Source organism: Poecilia reticulata, linkage group LG6, assembly GCF_000633615.1.
Source record: "Poecilia reticulata strain Guanapo linkage group LG6, Guppy_female_1.0+MT, whole genome shotgun sequence".
In the NCBI taxonomy this organism is placed as follows: domain Eukaryota; kingdom Metazoa; phylum Chordata; class Actinopteri; order Cyprinodontiformes; family Poeciliidae; genus Poecilia; species Poecilia reticulata.
The window spans coordinates 15,670,403-15,695,097 of NC_024336.1; the positions used below are offsets into that span (position 1 = coordinate 15,670,403).

Consider the following 24,695-nt stretch of genomic DNA (forward strand, 5'->3'; position numbering starts at 1 on the left):
CATACATACATACATACATACATACATACGAGAGAGAGAGACAGAGAGCAGACAATTTTTTGCTATTTTAAAACTATTTAAAACCTTGTTATCTCCAGTCAAGGTCTACTATAGTCACTTGTGAGGTTATCTGTTCAGCACAAGGTTTCTTGAAATGGGGTCACACTTAAAACAACGATCTCAAGCAAGACAGCAAATCCACAACATAATTTCAGATAAAGAGTAGCATCAATGGACTAGTGACAGAACAAACAGCAACTTGTTTTCTACAAGCTAACAATCTCAAAACTCCACTAAAAGAACAATATAAATATAAATGGGATAAAATCTTTGAACATAGTTTTTGTCAAACAGGATGTAGGTTTGTGCACATTTTTATTACAACCTGCATAATTCAATCGATCAGGTCACTGGGTCGTCAAAGATGACACTTTCCTAAAGAAGGAAAGTCCTTCTTCGTGTTGGCACAAAACTACTCTCCATGAAAAATCAATATGGAAAGCACTCAAAGCTATGTCCTATTGATTTTTCATAGACTCAGATCAGTCAATCTATCAGTGCACGCAAGAGAAAAATCAGAAGTACTAGAGAGGTACCATGGGTGTGCAGCAACAGTGAAGTACCACTGAAGAGGAAGTGAGTAAAATGTCCTCTACCCTGTAACTTCAAGGACTCAGTTCAGGAAAATGGAAGCTGTCAGCACCTTCAGACATACAAAAAGAAGATGCAACTCTGCTGCATCAAAAACCCCAAACCACAAACCCTTGAGAGACAAATCACCTGACACTCTCACTTATACATCACAGGACACTAAAGAAACACCTGTGAGAAACCAAACTGACACACTCAAACTTCTTCATAACTGCCTTTGTCTTACTGCATGAGACGGGGTCAATAAAAAAAGTCAACTTCAGTCTCAAGCTGTTCTCCCTCCAGCACCTCCATCCAAACCCCCTCTGGGGTTGATCATCTGAAGATGGCTTGATATGAAGGTTGAAATTCGATGGCACTGCTAGATTATTCATTTGCAATGTGTAACTGAGCCAACTAACCATTTTACACATCACCTATGCTGAATTCACTGGTGCCAGTACAGCTTCTGTCAGGCTCTGCCGCACTAGTTTGCAGAAACTGAAGTAAATACGTTCCACTTGCATTTCAATTTAATCCCTTTACTCTTTTTTTCCCTCTAAACCCCGGTGACTCTTCCTCTGGTTCCATCCATTAATACAGACAGGTTCAGTGGTTATATTTTATCCTTCCTCTCAGGTTTATACTTCTGCTATACTTCTGTGTAAATCACTGGTGTCCTATCTACTGACAGACTCAGACTGTATGTGAACACATTACAAATGATCACATTTATCTTCAGAGTGCTGAGGCATTGTGGATTCTATCTTTGCAGCTTTTTCCTGAGATGAACTGATGTTTTGCACCTTGCCTGCATCACTCATCGGCCGCAGCATTTTGCTGCACAGCGAAGTGGGTGGAAAAGTGCGGTAGGTTGGCCATGTCATTGGTCATCTAGCTACACACAGCTAAGATTACACTATTCACTGCTAAAGGTCAGACATGAACAAAAACCTCCATTATCTAGTCCTGTCTAGTCATTTGGCTGCATATGTTTGGTGAACCCAAAAAGCACACAGATCAAAATACTTCTGTGCCGGGTCTACTTTTTATTTTTCACGAGGTAACCACAGCTACTGAAAATAAAACAAATTATTTCATATTACAGTGATGGATATTGTGTGCATTTCTAAAAAGACAAAGAAAAAAGTGACAATACATTATTTCATATTTTTTCTTTTTAATGACAATCTGATTACAAGTTTAAAATAGAATAGAAATAACTTTTAAGGTCTCTCAGTGGGGAAATTCATCAGCAAGTAGGAGCATGTTGATTCACACAAGACAAAATTGTGATCCTCTTATATCCATACTAATAATCATAATATGCAACATCTCTCATGGACGTTTAAAGATATACTAAGAAAATAAGCGTAAAAACAAAACAACAAAAAAAACCATCACAGGACAACAAAGGTTGGATGATACCCGGTCTATTACTGAATTAATACTTACTTTAAGTGTTGTATTACATAATCAGTTTGAAGTATTTCCATTTATAGACTGCCACTGTCATGAATTGCGGTTAGTGGTGGTGAGGTAAAACGCAGCAGACCCAGGTTGAACGGTGAGAATGTTGATATTATTAATGAATCGGCAGCAGAAAGTCCAAAAACCACGCAGCACAAGGAGAACAGAGCTAGGCTCACTACTGGTAGAAACTGGTAAAGACACGGATAAGACAGGCAGCCAAACACGACATACGACCAGGACCCAACAAAGACACAGAAACACAATTGGCATTAAATACACAGAGGATAATCACAGAACGACACACCTGGGAACAATCAAGGGGTAGACAGGACAAGACAGAAACTCCACAGAAACAGAAACCTATGGTAAATTAAACACGCAGAAAAACTCAAATCCCTACAACCAGAAATGCAATATTCATTTTAATAATTTATTTCTACACGAAAATGTTTCCATTCCTTTTACTTCAGTAACTCATGATAATCAATGCTGATGGTACTAAATTTGCTACTTCTTTGTACCTATGATATGCCTTATTGTTCGACAATATTAATTGTTGAGCAGATGAAAAGAAAGGACAACATTTTTTTCTGTATTAAAACTATTAAAGAAAAAAAATATTCTGAAATAATCAAATGAAAAAAAATCTAAATATTACTGAAGAATAATATCTTACTCACATCCAACTTTGATAAGAAAAAGAATATTCAAATGGGTTTTCTCTTCAAAAGATAAAAAGAAATGCAGCAGCCACTGAACTACAGGAATGAGTTGACTGTAAGATTAGAGGTTGTGGGTATCATTGAACCAAAAGTCGTTGAAATTCATGGAACATTACAGCCTGCCTTGAACCAATGGAGTACAGATACTTGAGGACATCAAAACATAGTGTCTTCCATTTGAGAATTGCATTTCTCTGTGTACTGACACAGAGAGTTTGAGTCTTCAATATCCTCACTGCAGTCTGAAATATCCTCTGTAAAGAAGCTGGCTTTGTGCCTGAACCTGGAGGGCTGGCACTTTAGAGTGCAGAATTATTATTACTCACAGCATAAACAGACTCAAAACAACTAGAAATCAAGAACATAAACAGGTATACATAGATCTAAACCTAGGTTGGCAACTACTTCAAACACCCATAGCAATCACCTGCTAAGGAAATAAATCACACTTTTCCAAGCAGACAAGGTGTCAAAAGTAATAATCATCTACTTTTTGTGGATATAGAATATTGTAAGAAAGCACATAACATCAAATCACATTTTGCTCAATGACTGAATGTCTATTCCTACTTGCTTAAAGGCTGCTGATGGCATAAGGAAATATTGCTGCAAGTACAGCATGAGCAGCACATATACAGTAGCACATCATATTTTCAATTACAGCTGCTAATCCAAGCATGAAATCCTTGCCCTTCAAATTTACATAGGCAACAAGACCGACAAGGGGATAGATATTAGGTGTTTAATCACTACATTATTTTCTTTGTCCATGCTTACTCTCAGCAAGCACATAAGTTGTAGTAGTTTTGCTACGTATGTGAAACACATGCGCAAGTGATGATTTTTACAGTAACTGCAATATTTTGCATATTATTCAAAAATGGCAGCAGAAAGAATCAGTGGAAAGAAACTTGTGTGGGATACTTCTAGTTTTTTTTAAACAGTATCTTAATTTTATGTTTTCTATCTCTGTTTTCAGTAGAAGTTGGACTTCTTCCTTGTATCTGCTTTGTACTGTCAATCCACTGTTGGTCATAGCACTTGTCTGCTTGTACTATTCTTTCTGTTAAAAGATAGTCCTTCCTTTCCTCTGTTGCCAACTGTTTGGATGAGTTGGCAAAGACAGAGACACAGGCGACATTAAATACACAGAGGGTAATCATGGAACGAGACACACCCGAGAACAATCAGGGGGCAGACAGGCAACACAGAGACTCCACAGAATGCAGAAAATCCCGACAATTTTGTATTGAATATCATACCTAATGCGCTATGAAAAATCTACAAACATGCTAATTTTCTGCAAATAAATTGGAGATAAATTCCTCAGAAAAATTTGTGAATGGTTGAATCTGAGAATACCGAACAGTGAGTAAGTGGGAGTCCACTCCATATGTAATATAATATACAGCATGTGACTTAGTATGAGCCCCAGATATGAAGGTAAGTGCGTTAAGCTTGACACTTTCTATGCTTATTGCAATTATTCTGATCCAAGCTGTTTTTGACATTTTCCCTGTGGTGTGATGAACTCCATAATAAATATTACTTTTCTGGCGGGCTAAAAGGACTCAGTTATATAAGCTTTAATAAAGACCATACATGTTATTCATTGGTTGGGCACTATTTTGGGCACCCTATAGAAATGTGTTGTTTATCTTGTTCTTGTGAACCTATTAAGCGGCAAAGAAAAAATAACCTTGATGTATCATGGCACCCCTACTTTCTAGCATTACAGGTGTACATGTGATCTGCCACAGGTTTGCATTTTAGTTAGTACTACTTAACAAGATGTAATGTAACACACTTAATACCTTAACTCATAGCAATAGGTTTCACATTACATGAGCTACTTAGAAGTTTTAAAGTTAAGACTGTTAATAAAATAAAAGACATTTTAATTTTAATCTCTACATAAAGAACACAATATGTACTTAAAAGCAGATGTGACATTTCTGATATGGGAAAAACCATGTTCAGGCATGGCAGCTTTTTCATTATGATTTAACAGCGTGAAGTCATTATATTACTCCATGGTGTATAAATCTAATGCAGCAGAAAGAAAGGAACTAAACTACCTACCATTTTCAGCAAAGGGTGCAAGGATTTGTGTGGCAAGACGAAAAAACATAAGAGAACAGAGCACTTACAATAAAAGACTCTTGTGCAAGGTCCCATGATAGCTTTCATAACAATGATAAATGGCTGAAGCATTTTTCAGCATAGGAACAGCACATTTATGATTTTTTTTCTTTGTCAAGCTTCAGATGGTTGCATAATGGGAAGAATCTTTGCAATACAGGGAGAAGGAATTAACACCTGGATACCACTGAATCTTTGAATCTATTGTCAAATTCAGCTCTTGCATAAGGGTTAACAAAATGAAATAATTTTTTACAGCATGTAATATAATGAAGACAATAACATTATAGCGCTTGTTACACTGCTCGACTTCCTAATAGGAGACATTTAGACAGTGAGTGCATTACTCTTCTGCAAGATCCATTAATATGAATAAATAAATTTGCTCGTCCAAACTGTAGGTTAAAACAGTACATCATATGTATGAAAATTGTCCTGCCGCAGCTGGGGAGTACCGTCTGAAACAAATGGATGCTTTAGTTGGGACTGTGTTGCTGAAGAAAAGAGGAAGTAATGTTGCAGAGAAACAGCAGATTTTGCAGGAGCCCTGCACAAGTCATTTTCCACAGTTGCAACTTAAACTGCTGACAACCTGAGACCAACTCTTTATCAATGGCGACTAAGAGCCCTGAAGGTTGTAGAAGTATTTGAAACCAAAACCTCTGATACGTTTTGGGTCAGTGCTTCATTCTTTCATGTCAGTTGTAGTTTGGAAGAATACAGTCTGAAGAACATCGCCAGCGTTTAAATTTTAGAGTGAGCTGCTCACAAAGCATCACAATGGAGATTGGAAACGGGGTGAGCGCTTCAACAGTGTTTCACATTCATCCGGTACTGCGGTATTCTTTCCACATGGCAGACACACATTCTGTATTATTCAGACAGAGAATGATCTGGCCCCATTAAAAGCCCAGCGCACGTCTTCCATATCTGGGCGCATGAGGGGGCTGCTTGATGGCACCTACGCACCCATCATCCACACATTCAGAGGAACTCTAATGTTTCCACATGGATCATTAGCCCCTAATTATACAACTGTAGATATTTTATTCAAAATTCATAATTAGAAACTGAATGTAATCTGCAAGTGCTTCACATAATTCTCTCTATAATAATGATGCTTTTGACTTGAATATGCATGATATGACAGATCTCAGACATAAAAAGTTACTGATAATTAACGAATGCACTTATTTTCTAACTAATCCAGGAAAAAGTTGCTGATCTCTACCAGTAAAGCAGAGCTACCTTGTTTTTCATCATCCCTATTGTCTTGTCACTGCAATATTACATTACTCAGCAATTTATCAAGTGTCACGCTTCAGAGCTGGCTTGATAACACCAGCTTCAAGACCTTTTACTTCTCCATTTCGCTTTCCTCAAAAGGTCAAACTTTTTTTTTTCTTTTCACAGTGGCACAAAGTACATATTACTCTGCCAAACTTTCTCCAGCATCACATCAACATGTCAGCAGTTTGTTTAGCATGGAAAAAAAAGGACAGAACAAGAGATCCAAAACAGCCTATGGTATTATGCAGCATAGAGAGCATAACAAATGCTCTCTATGCTGATTCAATAACTGTTTCAGCTGATTTAGTGTTGCATTTATTACCAAAAAATCTTGGCTTGCACACAAAACATTGCTTTAAGGCCACGGAACAAATTAAATTTTGTATGTATTTGTCTTCATCTTTTATTAAATATACTAATGGTATGACACGAGTAGATACTTCATGATTTTATTTGATTGTATTACGTCTCAAGTCCATGTGTGCACAACTACATGTTGCGCCCAGGTAGTTGGAATTTTGACAGTCGCTTTGCAAGAGGAGCAAAAGCAATTGTTGCCTCACTGCACCAGTTCCATAGGTAATGGAGAGGGAGCAACATTGTGTCGAGAAAACAAGAAGGGGACGAGTCAGTCAACGCACAAGAGTAAAGATTTTTGTCATCCAGTCTCTTTGGAAGAGAAGGAGACATGACAAAAATGAATTACATCAATTACAGCTTCATCAACTGTAATTGATGAAGCTCATTTTAATTTATCATGCCTTTATCTGATGTATTGCTTTTTGGGACAAGGCTAGGCTTAATGCTCAGGAATAGTCGTCTTGCAGTATAAAGTTGTGTGCGTGATACCAGCTTCTTCCTCCCCCACATGCCAATGTACCACTTGGCAAAGCACTTAATTCCTATCTGCCTACTGTTCTGGCTGCTTGAGATTGCTCTAGTGCAAAGCAGTTTGACTGGTCAGTATGATTAGTAAAGCTCTACATAAATTCAGCCAATTTACTATATAATTAGCTCTCAAAAACATGGTTCAAATACATTCACCAACATCATCTATGTTGGTGGACAAAATGATGGTTTGTTGGCGAAAAGGATGGACTGACGATTGAAATACATTTTTGTCAGGGTTCTAAAATACTAATATTTTTACATCCTCTATTTTCTTTTTCCATCATTAAACAGAAATGAAACGTACAAAATTTGAATTCCATGCTACCTCGTCTTTCTTACAGCATAAAGACGCTATAATAACAATAATAATAAAAATACAACTCTTCTGAATGAAATTCAAACATAAATCATAACCTCTGCTTATATTATTCAACAGGATTTCAATCCATAGCACTCTTTTGGAGGAATGAACCCTGAGTGATAAATGAATTACATTTTATTAGATATTAAATTATGTATGAAAAGCTGACTGCGTGTTTAAAGAAATCATGTGATGAATCAAGGGTTCTTATAGGAAACAAACTGTGTTTGCAATTTCAACAACAAATAGTAAAACATATCTTGAGATGTGAGAAATTCATGCTAGATGACAGAATGTGGGCTTTTCACATAACCCCCAAACCCCCCCCCCTCCGCATCAAAAGTAATAACTTGCAAATATCCTCAGTCAAAGTCCAATTATATAGCATTTGTGCATTTGCACATTTTCAGTGAGGTGTTCAGGGGCTCTGACAGCAGAGTGTAATATTGGTTGAGCACTGATCTGATCTCTGGCTCCCATCTGTGGGTAACAATTCCCACTCATCTACAACTTGGCTGCGTTATTGCTAATTCTTATTTCATTTAAACCCTCTTTGATGCCCACACTTATTGCATCTCTAATAAAGAATTCTCACAGCAAGGCTCCTGTGAAAAAGGGAACGCACACAGAGAAAATGTCTTCTGACCGCACCATGTTATTAGTAGAAAAAAAAAAAAAAACGTAGTTGAGCAGGACTTCAGAAATATAAAAAAAGAGATTTTGCATGTTAAATTGAAAATACAGCGGAAATGATGGTGGTGCAATAGGTAAGCAACTCATTTGGCTTTCCTGCTTGAGCAGTCCTCTTAACATGCGAACGATGTGGAGAGCCCAAGGCTTTCTCAAGGCCTGTGCATTTTTACCTTGAAGGCAGGAAAAAGGCTGAGGTTTATTCTCTGCATTATAAGACCTGAAAGCATCTGAAAGGGTTTATATCAAACATTAAATATGATTAGTATTTCATTTTAATTTAATTAATGAAGATGGCGACTCACCTCAAAAGGCATTGTGGCTATCTGAATTTGAGTCAGTGATTATACAATCAGTAAACATTAATATTAGCCAACATTAAACACTGTTTACCTTTGATTGTTTTTATTGGAATGCAGCTCAAATATTACCTTGAGAAGTCACAATCATTTCAGTTTCGCTTAGTGTCAGGAGCAGATGCAGCAGTGATAGCAGTGATGTTAATAACATTTACTGTCAGCGGCAGCAATAAATGTAACTATGAAAGCAGTGATGATGGCACTAAGAGCTCCAATTTGTTGAAATCTGGCAAAAGTGTGTCTTCAATTTCATTTTATTAATGCCCCCCAGGCCATTTTGTACTGATTGTTGCAAAAACCAGATGATTTGGACTACTCTGCTTTGGCATTTTGTGCACTAATTTGCAATTATATAAAATTTTGTTTTGCACAACCCTAACAAAAGGATGTCACAAGTATGATTCGGGTGCAGTACTTTCAGTATTTCACCGAGATACTGTTAATGCAGAAAGCTTGGAGTGGTGAAATTGAAAAGCCAAATCCACAACAGCAGCACTTCTGTGATCACACACCATGTAGCCTCTTTTTAAAATGTCATGCTGTCGCTGTCTTTTGTTGACCTGAATGCTGAAATGACCGCTCTCACAGATATGTTGCTTCTGGGCACAAACAATCCCTGCAGCAGTTACGGATATATGCGAATGTGAGGTACAAACTTACCTTTTCTCTACACATATTTGGACTATGGACACTTCCGTATATGCACATTTGAAACATGCTATGCACATCATATTTAATTTTAACAATTAGAAATGTTAAAATGACAGTGTTGACATCCTTCAAATTAGCACATTAACTAAGTCCCATTTTCCAGTTGTATCTGCCACTTGACCCTTTCTTCAAGTAGTGGTTATTTATTTATTTTTTTTATATATAAAACAACTTCCTTAATTGGCAATCAGACACTTTTGGCCTTGCTGCAAGTTTTTTTTTTTTGAGTAGCAAGTAAATTTCATATACTTTGTACGTATATTTTTTATATTGATACGGCTGGGGTATATGAGGAAAATGTAATATCCTGATACATTTTTGCTATATACCACAATAGACGATATATATATATCACAATATTCTTAAAGGAGCTTCAATGTTATTTTAAACTATAGACCCCTTGCAGCATGATGTCACCCACGCAAGTTCCTGCAACCATTTCTCTGCTAGACTTAAATGTAAGCTCATATAAAAAGGGATGCAGTGTTTTGCTATGAACTGTCTACACACTATGACTAGATAACTAGCTGAGAAATAACTTTTAACTAAGAAAAAACAGCAAGGGAGAGGGAGGTAGGTCAGTTATGCTTGACTTTGACAAACTTAACATATAGATGTGCTGTGGATTAAGGTGTGTTTTGGTTAGTGGCTAATCTACTTCAGCAATCATTCATTAATAATCGCAAAATACACATCAAGCCAAAAAACCGAAAACTGTAACGAACTGAATGTTCTGTTCTATGTAGGGTAATGTTTGAGTGTTTTTGGTGCTGAATCCTGATAGATAAAGTTGCGTTGTTGCCAGTTGCTATGACAACGAGTCTGCGCGTATCATAAAGCCGACAGAGAGCAAGGAAAAAAGAAAAGAAAAAAATAATAAGTAGTTTTGAGTTATTTTTCCCATTGCATAGCATTAAATGAATCATACCTACGTCTCCAGGTTTCACTTTAACGGACTAGTTCTACCTCGGCAGCGCGGCTATGAACGGCATGTAGAAGAGTAGTCTGACTGGGGGTTGGGTGGATACATTTGTGGTACAGCCTTTTGTGGCAATAGTTTTATAACATGTTTTGCAAATTACCTCATTTTGTTCGACATCCTCCATATAAAAAATCCAAGCTACTGCCAAATTATTGATCCAGCGCTGTTTCTCATCCGAACTAGACTAGTTAATCTGACTCCTCTTCAGTTACCGTCTCATTCACGGCTCGCTTCAAACTCTCGCTGTCACCACGTTGTTTGTTTTCTCCGTGCAGCGTGATTGGTAGAACATTTTCAGGTGGGGAAGGGCGAGGGACTAGTGATGCATTCATAGGGTGTGGATAAACCGCGCTCACACTCACAGTGAATTTGACGGCGAAAGTTTATTATTTGAACAACAATTTATACTCGGTAGTTGCGATATAGCCATTTTAACTATCGTAAATTGAAATTATCGCGGTGCATTGAGTATTCTCGATATATCGCCCAGCCCTACATAGGGATAACATTTTGGAATAGAACAGAACAATCTAGATATCACAGTAAAAGGGATGTAGTGATTTATCAACCAGATAAATGAACTGACCAATGTTCCCTGATCAGCTCTGAATTACTTGGAAAATTCAAAACAACATTGGTTTGATCTGCACATACAACCCACGTTTTTGTTTTTGTTTTTAAAAAAGAGAGAAAACAAAAACAGAACTGGTCAAAATGAAAAATCACTGACTCAGACTAAAAAAGAAAAACAGAAATTTGTATCTGTCAGAAAAAGCTTTGGAAGACTGGTGTAGCTCTGTTTACCATTGAACTATGACACATGCACCTTTTCATTTTTAAGTATGCTCTTAAAAAATAGTTTCCACAACGATTGGGCTACTCTACTCCTGAAGAACTTACAATGCTAAAAATAAGAGGTGCCAAATGTTAAAGGTGTTTTGGTTCTTTTTCCATCTAGGCCTCAAATAAAATACTGTACTTGGTAAATCAGTTAGTACAACAATGTGCAACTAAGCAGCAAATCTTACGTAGCATTTACTGCAAGTAAGGGGAAATGCAGGTGTATGCAAGGATAGAAGTTGCTGGTTCATACTCTTTCTAGTTGTTTTTTTTGCTGACCTGTGAGTTGTTTTCTTCGCTTTTTGATATTGTGTATTCATTCACACACTCGCCCAATTTCCGCTGTATTGAAATCAGCACAAAGGAAGTTATCAGGGAGGCTCATCCATCATTACTGATGCCTTTTAAGTGCAGGAATTTCCACAATGTGCTTTTGCATTATATCCTGTGCGCTCTAGATAAAAGCTCCCCTGCAATCCCTTCTCTTGTGCTTCATGCTGAGAGAGGGTGAGCTCATCTCCAGCAAAATATCTCCTGCTGGGACGTACATATGTGAACAACAACTGTGGAAAAAGTCTGATCCAAGTTGTCCGCACATTCTTTTGAACATCTTTGGTGTTCATGAGTTCAAACAGCTTTGTTGTGGTTCCGACTGTGAAGCATGGAGTTGTGGGAACAGAAGGCACCACGAGATGGTGAGACAAAAAACATACCTCCAAACTATGTGGGGTCCAGGCAATCAGAAAAGATAAAAACGTGGAATTATGGATATTCTTTTTCATGCTTTGAAATCTTTGTTGTTTTAGCTTTTTATAATAGTTAGAATAAATTAAAAACCAACAGCTGTACTTACTTTTTGAAGTTTGTATTGCCTCATTCTGCTGCATTAAAATTGCTGCATCTCATTTGCGCTTGATGTTGCCCTGGTGAACAGCATCTCAAGTTAAACTATGGTGCAGACCTTGTTTGAATAAGTCTACAATTGTGTAGGTTCACCATTTTGGTAACTGGAAACATGGCATATGTAGTACACTTCAATAAGAAAAAGCATTGAATACATGTCCATCAGTTCAGTGGCTTAAAATAACACTAAAATAAAAATCTATTGAAAAAAAAGGCTAAAACTATCACATATCTGCCTTGTTCTCTGATCTTGTGATGCATCATGAAAAGTCTCTATGTAAACAAGTGATCTCTTGTACAGCATGTACATGTAAAAATCATGAGGGAATATTACATTTTTCATCTTAAATAGGATAATATTGTCATATTGATTCTTTCATCTATTAAGGATTTGTTGGTTTACCTTTCAAAATGAATTCTAACTTCATGTACTAGCATAATTTATCTGCCATGTCAAGTCCACTGGGCATAGATAAAAATGAAGGTAAACATGTATTTTAAAACATTACTGTTATGAAGCCTAGTCATAAATCCAAACTGGGAGACATTCTCCAGCCTACCTGCACCATCCAATTGATTTGTCTCCACCGCAGCCAACTCACACCCAATCCTCCCTCTACCACAGCCAATCGTCACTCAAAAATCCCTTTGTAAGGCTCATCATCCAAGGATTCCAATATGGAATGTAACTTGCACTTTATGTGGCTCTGTTTAGAAATATAAACACTCAACAAGCTTCTTAAGCTATCTCCTTAATATAGTGCTCATTCAGGTGTGCTACATGATAGGGCAGTGTCAACTTCTGAATCAAAACTTGGTGATGTGCTACGAAGTTGAGGATAATATGACAGAAAAGTGGAGGGCATGACCAAAACATGGTGGAAAAGACATTATGCGAATTAGCACGGTTGATTTTGAGGGCTGTTATGAGTTAAAACTTTGCTCCAAGAAGTGCATTAACATTTCTTTTAGCACAACCGTAACCACTCATTTAGAGGGGCGCTACAACAAAAAGGAGCTGAAATGAAAAGCATGACAAACAGCACAGTGTTGCTCTCACCACAGATTCCAGACTGCCCTGACAGCAGAGACCTATCTCACAGTTTCTGTCCACTTAGTTGACATAGAGTGGCAAGTAAATCTCAACAGTCCTTCTCACAGACAGTGTATAGACATCTCTCTGTTCATGGGTGATTAAGTGTTTCACATTATTTTATTCTTCTCATCTTTTATTTTTCTATTCAGCAACCTAATAGGTTCCTTTTTTTGTTATATTTTTTAGTTTAATAATGTGAGAAAAGCACTATTTTCTGTTTATCGGTCAGTATTTAACACTGACAGTTAATGATTTTGTTCTGAAATCCTGCATAATAGACTGTTGCTTAAAACTTAACAAACATGAAAAAGACACTGTAATGTTTACGCTTGCTATTCTGCCTTGCAAAGTAGACTGGACTAGATCATGAGGATTCTTAGCACACATATAGGTTGAAAAAGGAATTATTATGAATATTTATTTTGAATCAAAAATGTATTTTCAATCACATCGTGGCCCCAAAAATCTGAACTGAATCATGAGATAGTAAAAATTTCCAACTATACTAATTGGACTTTCCAACTGTACTAGGGTTGGACTTTCTGCAGATATTTGAATGTAGCCCATATTTTTGTATCTGAACCCATAAGAGAAATAACACCCCTATTCAGAGAAAAGCACCAAACACACAGAAGCTCAAGAAACCATGAATCTGATTATGTCAAGAACACAGAACACAAGGACTCTTGTTTTGAAGAAACACAGAGAAGGAGAAATTCTGTTGTTCAATCTTTTCCACTTTTCTTCTCTTGTATGTTGACAGCTGAAAAAACACTGGCTTGTAGCAAGGCGGAAAGGAAAAAATGTAGGCATAGTTCTGAGTGGATTTCTATAGTTCAACTGAAGATTGAACTGTAGGAAAGAATAAATAACATAATTACAGGCAAATTCCCTGAGGTGCAGCTAAAATCTAAGAACATATTTTATTGGTATGTTTACACATACAAAATTTTACCATTGTACCAAGAACATTTCTGTCAGTGAAAATGCGCGAGCTAGCCAAGAGACCAGTGTGGTTGAGAAGGAATTACATTCTTAACTCTGAGCAGAGGCAAAGGCCTAATACAACAAACATCCATCCTCATATACTCAAATCCATCCATCCATCCATCCATTTTCTTTCACCCTTGTCCCTCAGTGGGGTCGGGAGGGTTGCTGGTGCCCATCTCCAGTTGGCGTGCCGGGCGAGAGGCAGGGTACACCCTGGACAGGTCGCCAGTCTGTCGCAGGGCAACACAGAGACACACAGGACACACAACCATGCACACACACACTCACACCTAGGGGCAATTTAGACAGACCAATTAACCTGACAGTCATGTTTTTGGACTGTGGGAGGAAACCGGAGTACCCGGAGAAAACCCACGCATGCAGGGAGAACATGCAAACTCCATGCAGAAAGACCGGGGCCAGGAATCGAACCCAGAACCTTCTTGCTGCAAGGCAACAGCTCTACCAACTGCGCCACTGTGCAGCCCATACTCAAATCCATCCATGGTAAATAATAGCAAGATTAGAAATGGGAGCAGCTCTACAAAAATCTTCCTGAAAAGAAAAGACTTGAATACAAGCAGAGAATATACACACACACACGCACGCACACACATGCACACGCGCACGCACGCACGCACACACACACGCATCCACATGCACACACACGCGCACCCACGCACACACACGCACACACACACACCACTGGTCCCATATCTCAGAGGCACACAGAGCACCCTACCATTTTTCCAACTCCTTATTTATTCTCACTGCTCTTTCCCTCATTCAGAAACCTTTTCAGTGCCTTTCTTCTAAATATCTATTTGCAGAAATTCAGACTTATATCCTAAAGCCATGAGAATAAGAAGCACGTATAACTTGGATTTCATAGGTCAAAACACAAACACAATTTTTCGGAACCCTTTAAGTAATAGTTTCTGTGGCTTTCAGTGGAAACTCCATTTCTATGATACATTTTGGAACAACCTAAAAGGCTCTTCCGTGCAAGCCTGATGTGTTCGGTGATGACGGTGTATGTCATGGACATAATAATAAAGGAAGTACCCAGGTAGATGAATTGCAAAAAGCAACAAAGGGAAATTAGATTAATTCAAAGCAGGATTATTTCATGGCTTCGATAATTAAAAGATGAAACATCAAAGAAGCGTTGAGTACATGTAAATAATGAGAGATGGAAAAAACTGTGCAAAGTTTCAGCTTCTCTTAAATACAGCAGACATGCAATGACAATCTTATATAGGTGTTAAAATAATCTGCATCTCTAATGGGAAGTTGCTGTGGTGTTGGGATGTTGGGATGATTTTTATCGGCAAAAAAGTGACACTTTCTCTCTAGCACTGGAGAAAAGCTGCTAGAAATATTATGCTACCAATTTTTTCCATGGCAACCTAGAGTGATGCTATGAAGTCTTGAACACAGTGGAATTTATTTTAACCTTAGAACAAATCTAATATGACCAAAAACATTAGCATTTTACAAGAGAATAAAAATATGATTGGTCAGAAAGAGCTTCTTTAAATTAAACTAAATGTAATGCAATAGCAGGCATCTTTACAAATAATGCACTGCTAATTTTACAGTGATGTAGTTAAGACCAATAATATTTCATCCTTAGGCAGATTTAGCTTTAAAATGATGACTTTCTCTGCCTAACAGCAGGTACGACTGTGGACCAGCCGATCAGCTTGTTGTTTGTTTTTATGGTGTTGGGTAAAGAACCCATAAAGGAGCATGGACCATATTGTGCATCGAGCTGCACAGGTTAAGTGACATCATAATTTGATATTGCAATATAAATTTTTCACCTATGTCAAAAAATCCACCAGTGTTACCGTAAATGAGATGATGTGGCACACCCCTAGTGACAGCAGGTGTTCACTAACAATAGTTTTTGCAAGAGTTCAGACTTGCTGGGTAGAATCATCTAAACGTTTTTTGCACTGCACTTTGAGTGCCTCAAAAATCAAAAGTTCTTTGATGTTTCTAACTCTCCACCTATACAATATTTCATATAGGATAAAAGCCATCCTTATCTTACTTTCCAAAACACCCTGTGCATATCTGAGGTTTTCTTTTCCAGCAATACACATCTCTTCAGTCTTCCCCATTCTGTTCTGCTGGCTCTAAATTTAACAGGAGCATAAGCATACATAAAACATTTAAATATGTAACATTTTCTATGTCGTCTTTGTTGTAGTTGCTTTTAAGATTAGGCCTATATGATTAAAAAGTAATTTCTTTCAGTTATTATTTACAATTTTACACCAATATTGCCCTCTTTATAAACAGTTTTTGGAGGAGACATGTAAAAAAAAAAAAAAAAAAGAACTTTTACTCAAGTTTCACATCCTTTATTCAAGCACTGCAATTGTTCTATTTTTTATTTCTCTATTCGATATGCAAGCCTAAGAACATAAACAAAGCTTCTGAAGCTCTAAGTGACATTACATGTAATAATCATGCTGTTTATCTTTTGATCTGCTGTTTCATTAGTTGTTCAGTCTATATTTATAAGGCATATTTGTCTTGAATAAAAAACAAAAACAGCTGGCCCGATAAAAGATTTAATGATAATTGGAAGGAAGCGATGCAGCGAGAAAAAATAAAATAGGCCATGACTTGTCAATCCCAGACTAGGAACATGAGTATAATTTTTTTAATTAACAACAATAAACACAGCCACTTCACATAAATACACTATTTATTTCAGCTATTTTAGATAGTGAAAAACAGAGCAAAGTTTTAAGATGACGTGCTTAAGAAGCAGTTGATTAATGTTAAATGTATTGAAAGTAGCACCTGGTATTTAATGTCAGTTTGATCTTTTTTTATATTAATGGTGAGACAAAATTTAGGATCTAGTTGCAGAATTATATCATCTCCACCCTATTTCACTCAAGCTTCATTTTACTTATTACCTAAAAGGTTATAGGCACTAAAACTGAGACCAAGTAGATTCACGATTTGCTTAGAATAGAACAAACTTCACACATTGGAGAAGAATAATTTGAATAAATGTAAAACTTTCACTTTCTGTTATCTTTTGTGAAGGCAGGAGAAAAAAAACACAGGAGAAAAAAAGAATGAATAAATAGTTACATCTGACAGAATAACCTGCATTACTGTAGCCGTGCTACGGCGTGGGCTATCTTGTGTTACCATTTTTACATTATTCTCTTAGCACCATTATAATGCATTAGCACTTCAGCAAACTCTGTCTCTTGAAATTCATCGCTGCCTCCGGCAAAACTGCACGGCTTTTCTTCAGAGCAGTATTCCCTTTTTTAGCTTCAGAGTCATGTCTGAAACAGAGAACAACAAATTCTGCAGAGGGAAGCATTGCTAGTCAGTATGCTGCAAAACACTGGATGAGTAATGATGGTTTATATGAGCAAGAGGAGAGTTTGCAAGTAAAAGAACATGAGTCTCTGCACAGGTATCCACTGGAGAGAAAATAGCAGTCGGGTCACATGGAAACAGAGAACGCTGTTAAATCCTTGACCGTTACTACATGAGGTGATGCTGATAGAAAGCTGTACTTTTTACAGTACAGCTTTCTATCAAATCTATCTATCAAATGAAGAAACAACTAGTTGAAATTATATCTGATAAAAAAAAAACATATTTGTAATAAAAGCAATTTACAGTTATTCGCCATCATTTTATGTCAGCTAATTTATGTTAATTAAATCATACAAAAACACCCACAAGGTTGAATTGCCTCTTTTCTGATTTGACATTAAAGTATGCATCTTTGTATTTATTTCCCACAGCTAAGTAAGAAAGATCTCTTAACACAATATACAAAAAAATGACTCGCATAGATTCTCCTTAGAAAGCTGATTCTATAGGAAAAAAATAAATCCCTTCCCGAAGAACAACCCTCCACATTTGTCTAAAGCTTAATTTAGTCCCACATGTGCTTCTGTCAGCACAAAACAGGACAATGATCCTGTATCCAGAGCTAAAATAGAATAGCTTAGATAAATGTTTGGATCCATATATTATTATGGTCCAATAAATAAACAAAAAAATGAATCTAAGTGAACATCCGTGGCAAGTCGGCAGTTCAAGAATGGTCAGTTCATGGAGGGTCTCCAATAATTTAGTTATAATTTATGAATGGTGTTCATAAAGTTTGACTAAGCTTGAACTATTTTCTGGATGTTCGAAATTGATAGAGACATGCATCAAAATAATTGCATCTGCTCTTGCAGCAAAAGGCAGCTCTACAAAATACTGAATACAAATGCAAGTCACTCTTTTCAAAGTTTCATGTGTAAAAAAAAAAAAAAATCAAGTCCATGCTACTTTATCATCCCATTACACAATTCTGTACTATTTATGTTTTGTCACACAAAATCCCCAGACCGACACAGAAGTCTATGTTTGTAGTGTGACAAAATTTGAAAGGGCTCAAGAAGTATGAATATAAGACACAGCGGCTATAAATAGAAAGAGACCCGAAGATCAAGATGTTAAGGGGTGAAAAAGAGGCAGAGTGATGAAGAGATTTAAAAAAGGCTCTGATAGACGTCGACTCCAGTGATTCAGTCAGTCAACGCCCACAGAACATGCCCATTCTCACAAAAACAATGATTCTGACTCAGCTCACTAAGAGCACAACATGACATTTCACTGTAAACTCTGGTCCGTCTTAGAACTCCTACGCAAACACAACAAATTAATGAAAAAAAAAAAAAATTGATCATACTACAAGGAAACTGATATAATGATGTTCTGTGACAACTTGTTAAATGCTCCTGGCCAGTAGGTTGTCTCGATCGCATTTAAACCCGATTCCTGGGATTCAATACATTCACACACTACCAATGATGAAAACATACTTTATGTCCCCCGAAATCCAGTTGAGGGAAATTAGGCCAAAACATAATGACAATTTCTGTGGACACAGAGGGACACGCTGAGGAAAAAACAAAACAAATTATTATTACAAAATATTACATATTTTTAGGAACTACTGTGAACAAATAATCAGTGAAACGGTGATCCCATAATCACATTAGTGATAAAAACCCCATTACCTTCTCATTATACATCAGCCTCTTTTCTCTCCTCAAGTGTCTTTCAGAACAAGCATCAAAGATGATGGGAAAATAAAGAAGCCATTTCCCCTTTAAGCACCCAGCTCTACAAATCCTCACCCAACCCATACCCCCATATAACCTTCCAATACCCAGAGTACAAGAAATGCACACAGTCTATAAATCATCACTGTTCATCCCAGCATCCACTTAGGAACTAGATACTAAAATCTACTTATTTGGTTTCTCCTGTATAGCAAATACTTTAAGATAGGAGCATACAGAAATGAGGCATCCAAGATGAAAGGTCCTTGATGTCTAGCCAGGGTGGAATGTGTAAGTTCTTTGTGATTCAGAAACAGCGGATCATCTTAAAACATCACTAATTAACCAAGAAGAAAAAATAAATAAATGCAATCTCATAGAAAATGGGCAGAAGAGCGGGGCTCAAGATGTCTGTGGTTTGGTTAAAAGAAATAAACAATTCATTGTTTGTATATAAAGTGATTATACGAGAAGAAGAACACAGAAATAAACAAGAATTGCGTGGGGTTTTAAAGTTCATAGATATTTTTTTCTCTTTAGCATAGGGTCTGGAATGTACTTTTGCAATGTGGGTGAAGAAACCTCAGCATGCCAGATAATCTTATAATCTTATTCAATAAAATTGTAGCATTATTATAACTTCTCTTTAATTCTACAGTGAACTTTAAGACTAAAATAACTGCAGTGATCAATTGGAAATAAATTTAAGCATTTAACAGAAAAAAAATCACTTTTTGTCAAATCTTGGGTAAATACTTTAACACTTAAGAGGCGAAGAGAACATTTTACGACTGACACAAATTTCTTCATGTCAAATCTGTCATTAGTCATTATGGAAACTGCTTGGAAAGGGATCAGGAGATAAAAACACCCAAGAATAACCTTCACTTAATAAATAAGATAATCTGAGCAAAAATAAATTTTTCAAGGCTGTTTGTCGGAAAATCCTCTTTAGCTGAGGTGGGTAGAGGAGGGAATGCTGAATCCTTTCTTATTCTTAAAACGCAGAAGTCTGTTCACTGGTGTATGTAGCACTCAGGCAGCTCCGCAGAGACGCATGCAAATGAACTTAAGTCTCGAGAAGAGCAACAAGGGAGGTGGAAACCAAACAGCAACTTCCTGTCAAGTACTGAGCACAAATATGTGAAAAGTTTAGCTTTGGGAGCATTTTGATATTCAAGTGAATTTAATAACATGTCACTGAGAGAACCACTTCTTCCTCAGCATCTTCACCTATCCTGGCAATTGTGTTTCTGTTGTGTTTCGAAAAACTGTGACACATCAATTTTAATTAATTAGAATCGCCTAAAAAAAAACAACAACAGAGAGAGAGGTTTAAGTGCTCTGAATAAAATTTAACCCTGTTTACTGCCAACAAACCTAAAATTCTTCCTTCCAACTCTGAACAACACAATTATCTGTGTCTTTTTTCTTTGTAAATACAGTCGTGAAGAGTTAGCGAGTCAGGTATGCTCTTAAGCTCGCAAGAACGACAAGAGGTTACACTTCAGCAATGCGCAGAACAATGGAGCAGAACAGACTGGAGGTTTTCGTACTAAACTCTCTGATGTTCAACTTTTCATGTCCAGCAAATGTAGTAACAAAATCTCTCATTGTTTAAATGTATGGCTTTATCACAAGTAATACCAGAATATCTTAATAAATTAGACTGTTATGGGAAAATAACTTCAGTGATTTACATGATTTATGATCCAGAACATGAAATTTAGAACACCCATGAAGCCTTTCAAGACATTGTTCATATTTTTTTATGAATATGGCATTAATTATTGGGTCTGTGTGGTGTGGTATGGTGGCAATCAACCTGAGGCTCAGCTGAGGGGTTGCTTTATTAATGACCTTCAGCTGGTCTGCAATGTTGGGTCGGGTGTCTCTTATCCTCCTTTTGACAATGCTCCATAGATTCTGCTGAGTTTAGGCTAATCTGCTTGTCATGAAGGCAGAGTTACACAATCCATTCCCCTCAAAACATCCCCAAACTCTTGGCTGTGTATCTTTTTTCTAAAAATCTTTTTATTCTTCCACTCAATTTTCCATTATTGTGTTTGTCTACAGATCTCTCAGCAGACAGTGTGCAGGGTGTCAATGAAAGTTTGCTGGAAAACTGTTGAATTGTCTCCAGTTTTGATGTGTAGTGCATAACAATTTTGTATTAAGAGTGCCTTTTTTCCATCTTTTGCACATTTTTATTTTTTAAGGGAGAAATTTTGGGGCTTTTGTAGGTGTAAGCCAAAAGCATCCGAATATTTCAAACATATCACTCTGTGTGCAACAATACCATTAAAATAACAGTTCCACAGTTTGAACTGAATTACTGAAATTAATTATGAATGAACTTCTTCTTAATTGATATGCACCTGTGCTGCTGGGTGTGCATATAAGACAGATTACTGCAGACACTTCCACACAGAGCATTCACTGTGCAACTTCCTAGAAAAAAAAAAAGAGTATTGTGGCATGAGCAAAACTTACATTGCCTTGGTTGATGAAACCATGCTCCCTGGCGATGCGGTCAGCCTCCCCAGGGCCCCCATTGATCTGGACAGCCCATGTGTTGGTGAAAATCTCGGCAGCATCAATCCACTTCAGCTCGGCTGTCAGAAGGACAAGACCTGTCCACACAATCGGCAGAGCCACCCGGGCATCCATTAAAAGGAAAACTCTTCACAGGGTGGTCTGCGTGTTGGTCTGAAGCTGCTTCCCAGGCAGAGTTGGGCTGCTCTACCTTACAGCAGCAAAGTAGAGCAGTGGCCTAGAGATGAGAGGACAGAGCAAGCTATAAACAAAAACATGGCCTTCCAAACTGGGTCAGTCTAGGGCAGTAATATAATCCTGCAGATAACAATCAGAGCCAAGCAAAGACTAACTGGGGATCACCCACACATCCTATTATTCACCTTAAAAAGCTTCCTGTCCACTGTAAGACTATGAGAAAGAAAGACTTACATAAATATACAAAATATTAATATTAGATCAGAACAGAGAAGGAATCTGCCGCAACCAAAAATTATTTCTCTATTTCGCTGTATGTTCCAGAGACATGGAATGGTAATGTATGATAATCATATACAGTAAGCATCTTGCTGCAGTACAGCAACAGCACAAAGCAAACTCATACTGCTAATGGCAAAAAAAAAAAAAAAAAAAAGACAAAGAACTTCCAGGCGAAAATGTATTTAAATATTCACTCAGACACTGTTCTTCACTTTTGAATATTCTGGAATATTGCTTATTAGGTTTGGTAAGGTCATGCTCAACATTTTCTAACTGAACAGTAAAATAAAATGTCAGATTTAAAAAAAGAATCATTATTTGAGCAGAAGTTCAAACAAAAAAATGTTCGGCTTTGACTACTCTGCTGTCATTTGATTTGGCGTTCTCTGAGTCAGATAAAAGAAGTCCTTCCTGATGCCATCAAAAAGCATAATTATGCCAGCAAATTGGTCAAGCTGCAGGCCTGCAGCACTTCCACAACACATTGGAGAATTAGTTATTTATTTTTCACAAACATGCAGGACTGACCTACACCCACAGTAACTGCTCTCGTCCAGGTGCCTTGTAAATATCCTTGACAGACTGACAGCTACACACTCAGATGAACATCCTGTGCATGAATTTGCTTATTTAACTACCTCTTGTTAAGGCTGCCTAGGCTAATTGCCTGTAAATACGTGTCTCTCTTACAAGTACAATCTTAATTGCTAACGTAGTAATTCATGGTTAGTTAACTGGCTATCAATATGTCTGAAAGTTTTTTCTTTTTATTCAAAATAATCATTACATGCCTGAAACCTAGAGTTTGAAAGTAGCTCTTGGCAAGAGTCCTTTCTACAAGGATAAGTTGTTTACTTTCTTCTGTATAGAGCCTAAAAACACATTTTCCACAGTTGTTTTCTAATTTGTTGACCAGACCATCACAAAAGCCAACCGGATGAGTGGTGCAGTTAGCTGTATTTATTTGAAATACATGTTTTTGAATGCATAATATGTTTTGCTAATTGTTTACTGTTTGTGAGAGCTTCCATTTGATTTCACTCTACATCTCCAATGTGCTCAGCATTTTCGGATGGAAGGGCGGACGGCCAGAGGGACAGAAGGGATGCGTGTTTCTTTCCTACATTATGAATTCTTGATTTCTGTGAGCAGATGAGGAAAGAAGTGTTTGTCTTTCAGCTCTTGTGAGAGATAAACTTTCCCCTCACTGTTAAGTCATTTTGAGCTCATCAGCTGGCTGTGCAGGRAGGAAAATATTGTCTTCCTCTATGGAAAAAAAGCAATATTTGAGCCATGTATGCATTTGAGGCACCAAAGAACATATGTCATACAAAACTGCTAGGATGATTCACATCTGCAGGGAGAAAATCAATTGTCTTTACCCAAGGACCAAATGTTTCAAATCTACTACTACTACTATTATTACTACTACTACTACTACTACTACTACTACTACTAATAATAATAATAATAATAATAATAATAATTAATAATAATAATCATCATCATAATAATAGATTTTATTTAAAACAATAAATGATTGTAAAAACATATACACCTGTGTGAGTTAAGAAGAATAGGATAATCTAAAACAAAGAGTTTTCAGATCAGATTAAAGTTTACCAATTGCTAAGAAAGTTGCTATAGCCTTTTTGCAGAGGCAAATATGACCATTCACAAGTTGGCAYCAGCTTGTTCAAGCTCAAACACTTCTTCTCAGAGAGAATAAGAAAAGTTAAACTAATTTATCTCTTAGCAGTTTAATTAAACTGAGCTAGTAACTRCACAATCATTTGGGTTTTCCTTGTCTTCCACCATTATGCATCTGTTCGAAAAATCACAGGTTCTTWAGATTGCCTTCTGGCTCCCTGTTTATTTGCTGACTCTTTGTTATGTACCAAGATGCCGAGAAAAGAGCAGGATMTGTGTTTTTTGGTGGGAGCGTGAAATGAAGTAAACACAAATCAATAAGCCAAGTTGTGCTTTTTCTCTCTCTTTTTTTAACTTATGTGCATCAAAGGACCTGCAAAAAACACAAAATATTTGATTTCATGTTTCAGACATTTAATGTATATATTATTATCATACATTAAATGGTAATGTATGATAATAATATACACCATACCCCAAGAGTTCCAAGCAAATTTATGATACTAATGGCAAAAGGAAGACAAATGACCACTAGATAGAAGTGCACMGATGTATCRACACTGAAATTAAATACTTATAGCACTATCTGATCATTTTAGATGTCAGTACTGCTGGTAGTAGAAAAAGAATCATATAAAGTACCCTCCATACTTTTGCCACCCTGGAAATAAAGACCTGTAAAAAGCCTTAAAACAAATTCTTTTTTCTGAAGCACTGTATATTTTTTAATATATATATTTATATATAATATCTGGAGCATCTCTTGCTGCAACTACAGCTTCTTTGCAAAGTGTCTGAAGTTGGAGGCATTGATGGCGCCATTGCCTCCACCAGAGCTA

The 24,695-nt window shown here is 37.0% G+C and overlaps 1 protein-coding gene across 2 annotated transcripts in view; it reads right to left on the reverse strand.

The window, feature by feature from the left end:
* furinb (furin (paired basic amino acid cleaving enzyme) b) overlaps positions 1 to 24,695 on the reverse strand; it is a 122,132-nt gene that overhangs the window by 87,670 nt on the left and 9,767 nt on the right. For both annotated transcript variants that reach the window (XM_008411497.2, XM_008411496.2), the window contains exon 2: positions 21,685 to 21,964. In XM_008411497.2, the coding sequence (XP_008409719.1) occupies positions 21,685 to 21,861 (177 nt within the window). In that variant the 5' untranslated portion in view covers positions 21,862 to 21,964. The remainder of the gene's footprint in view (positions 1 to 21,684; positions 21,965 to 24,695) is intronic.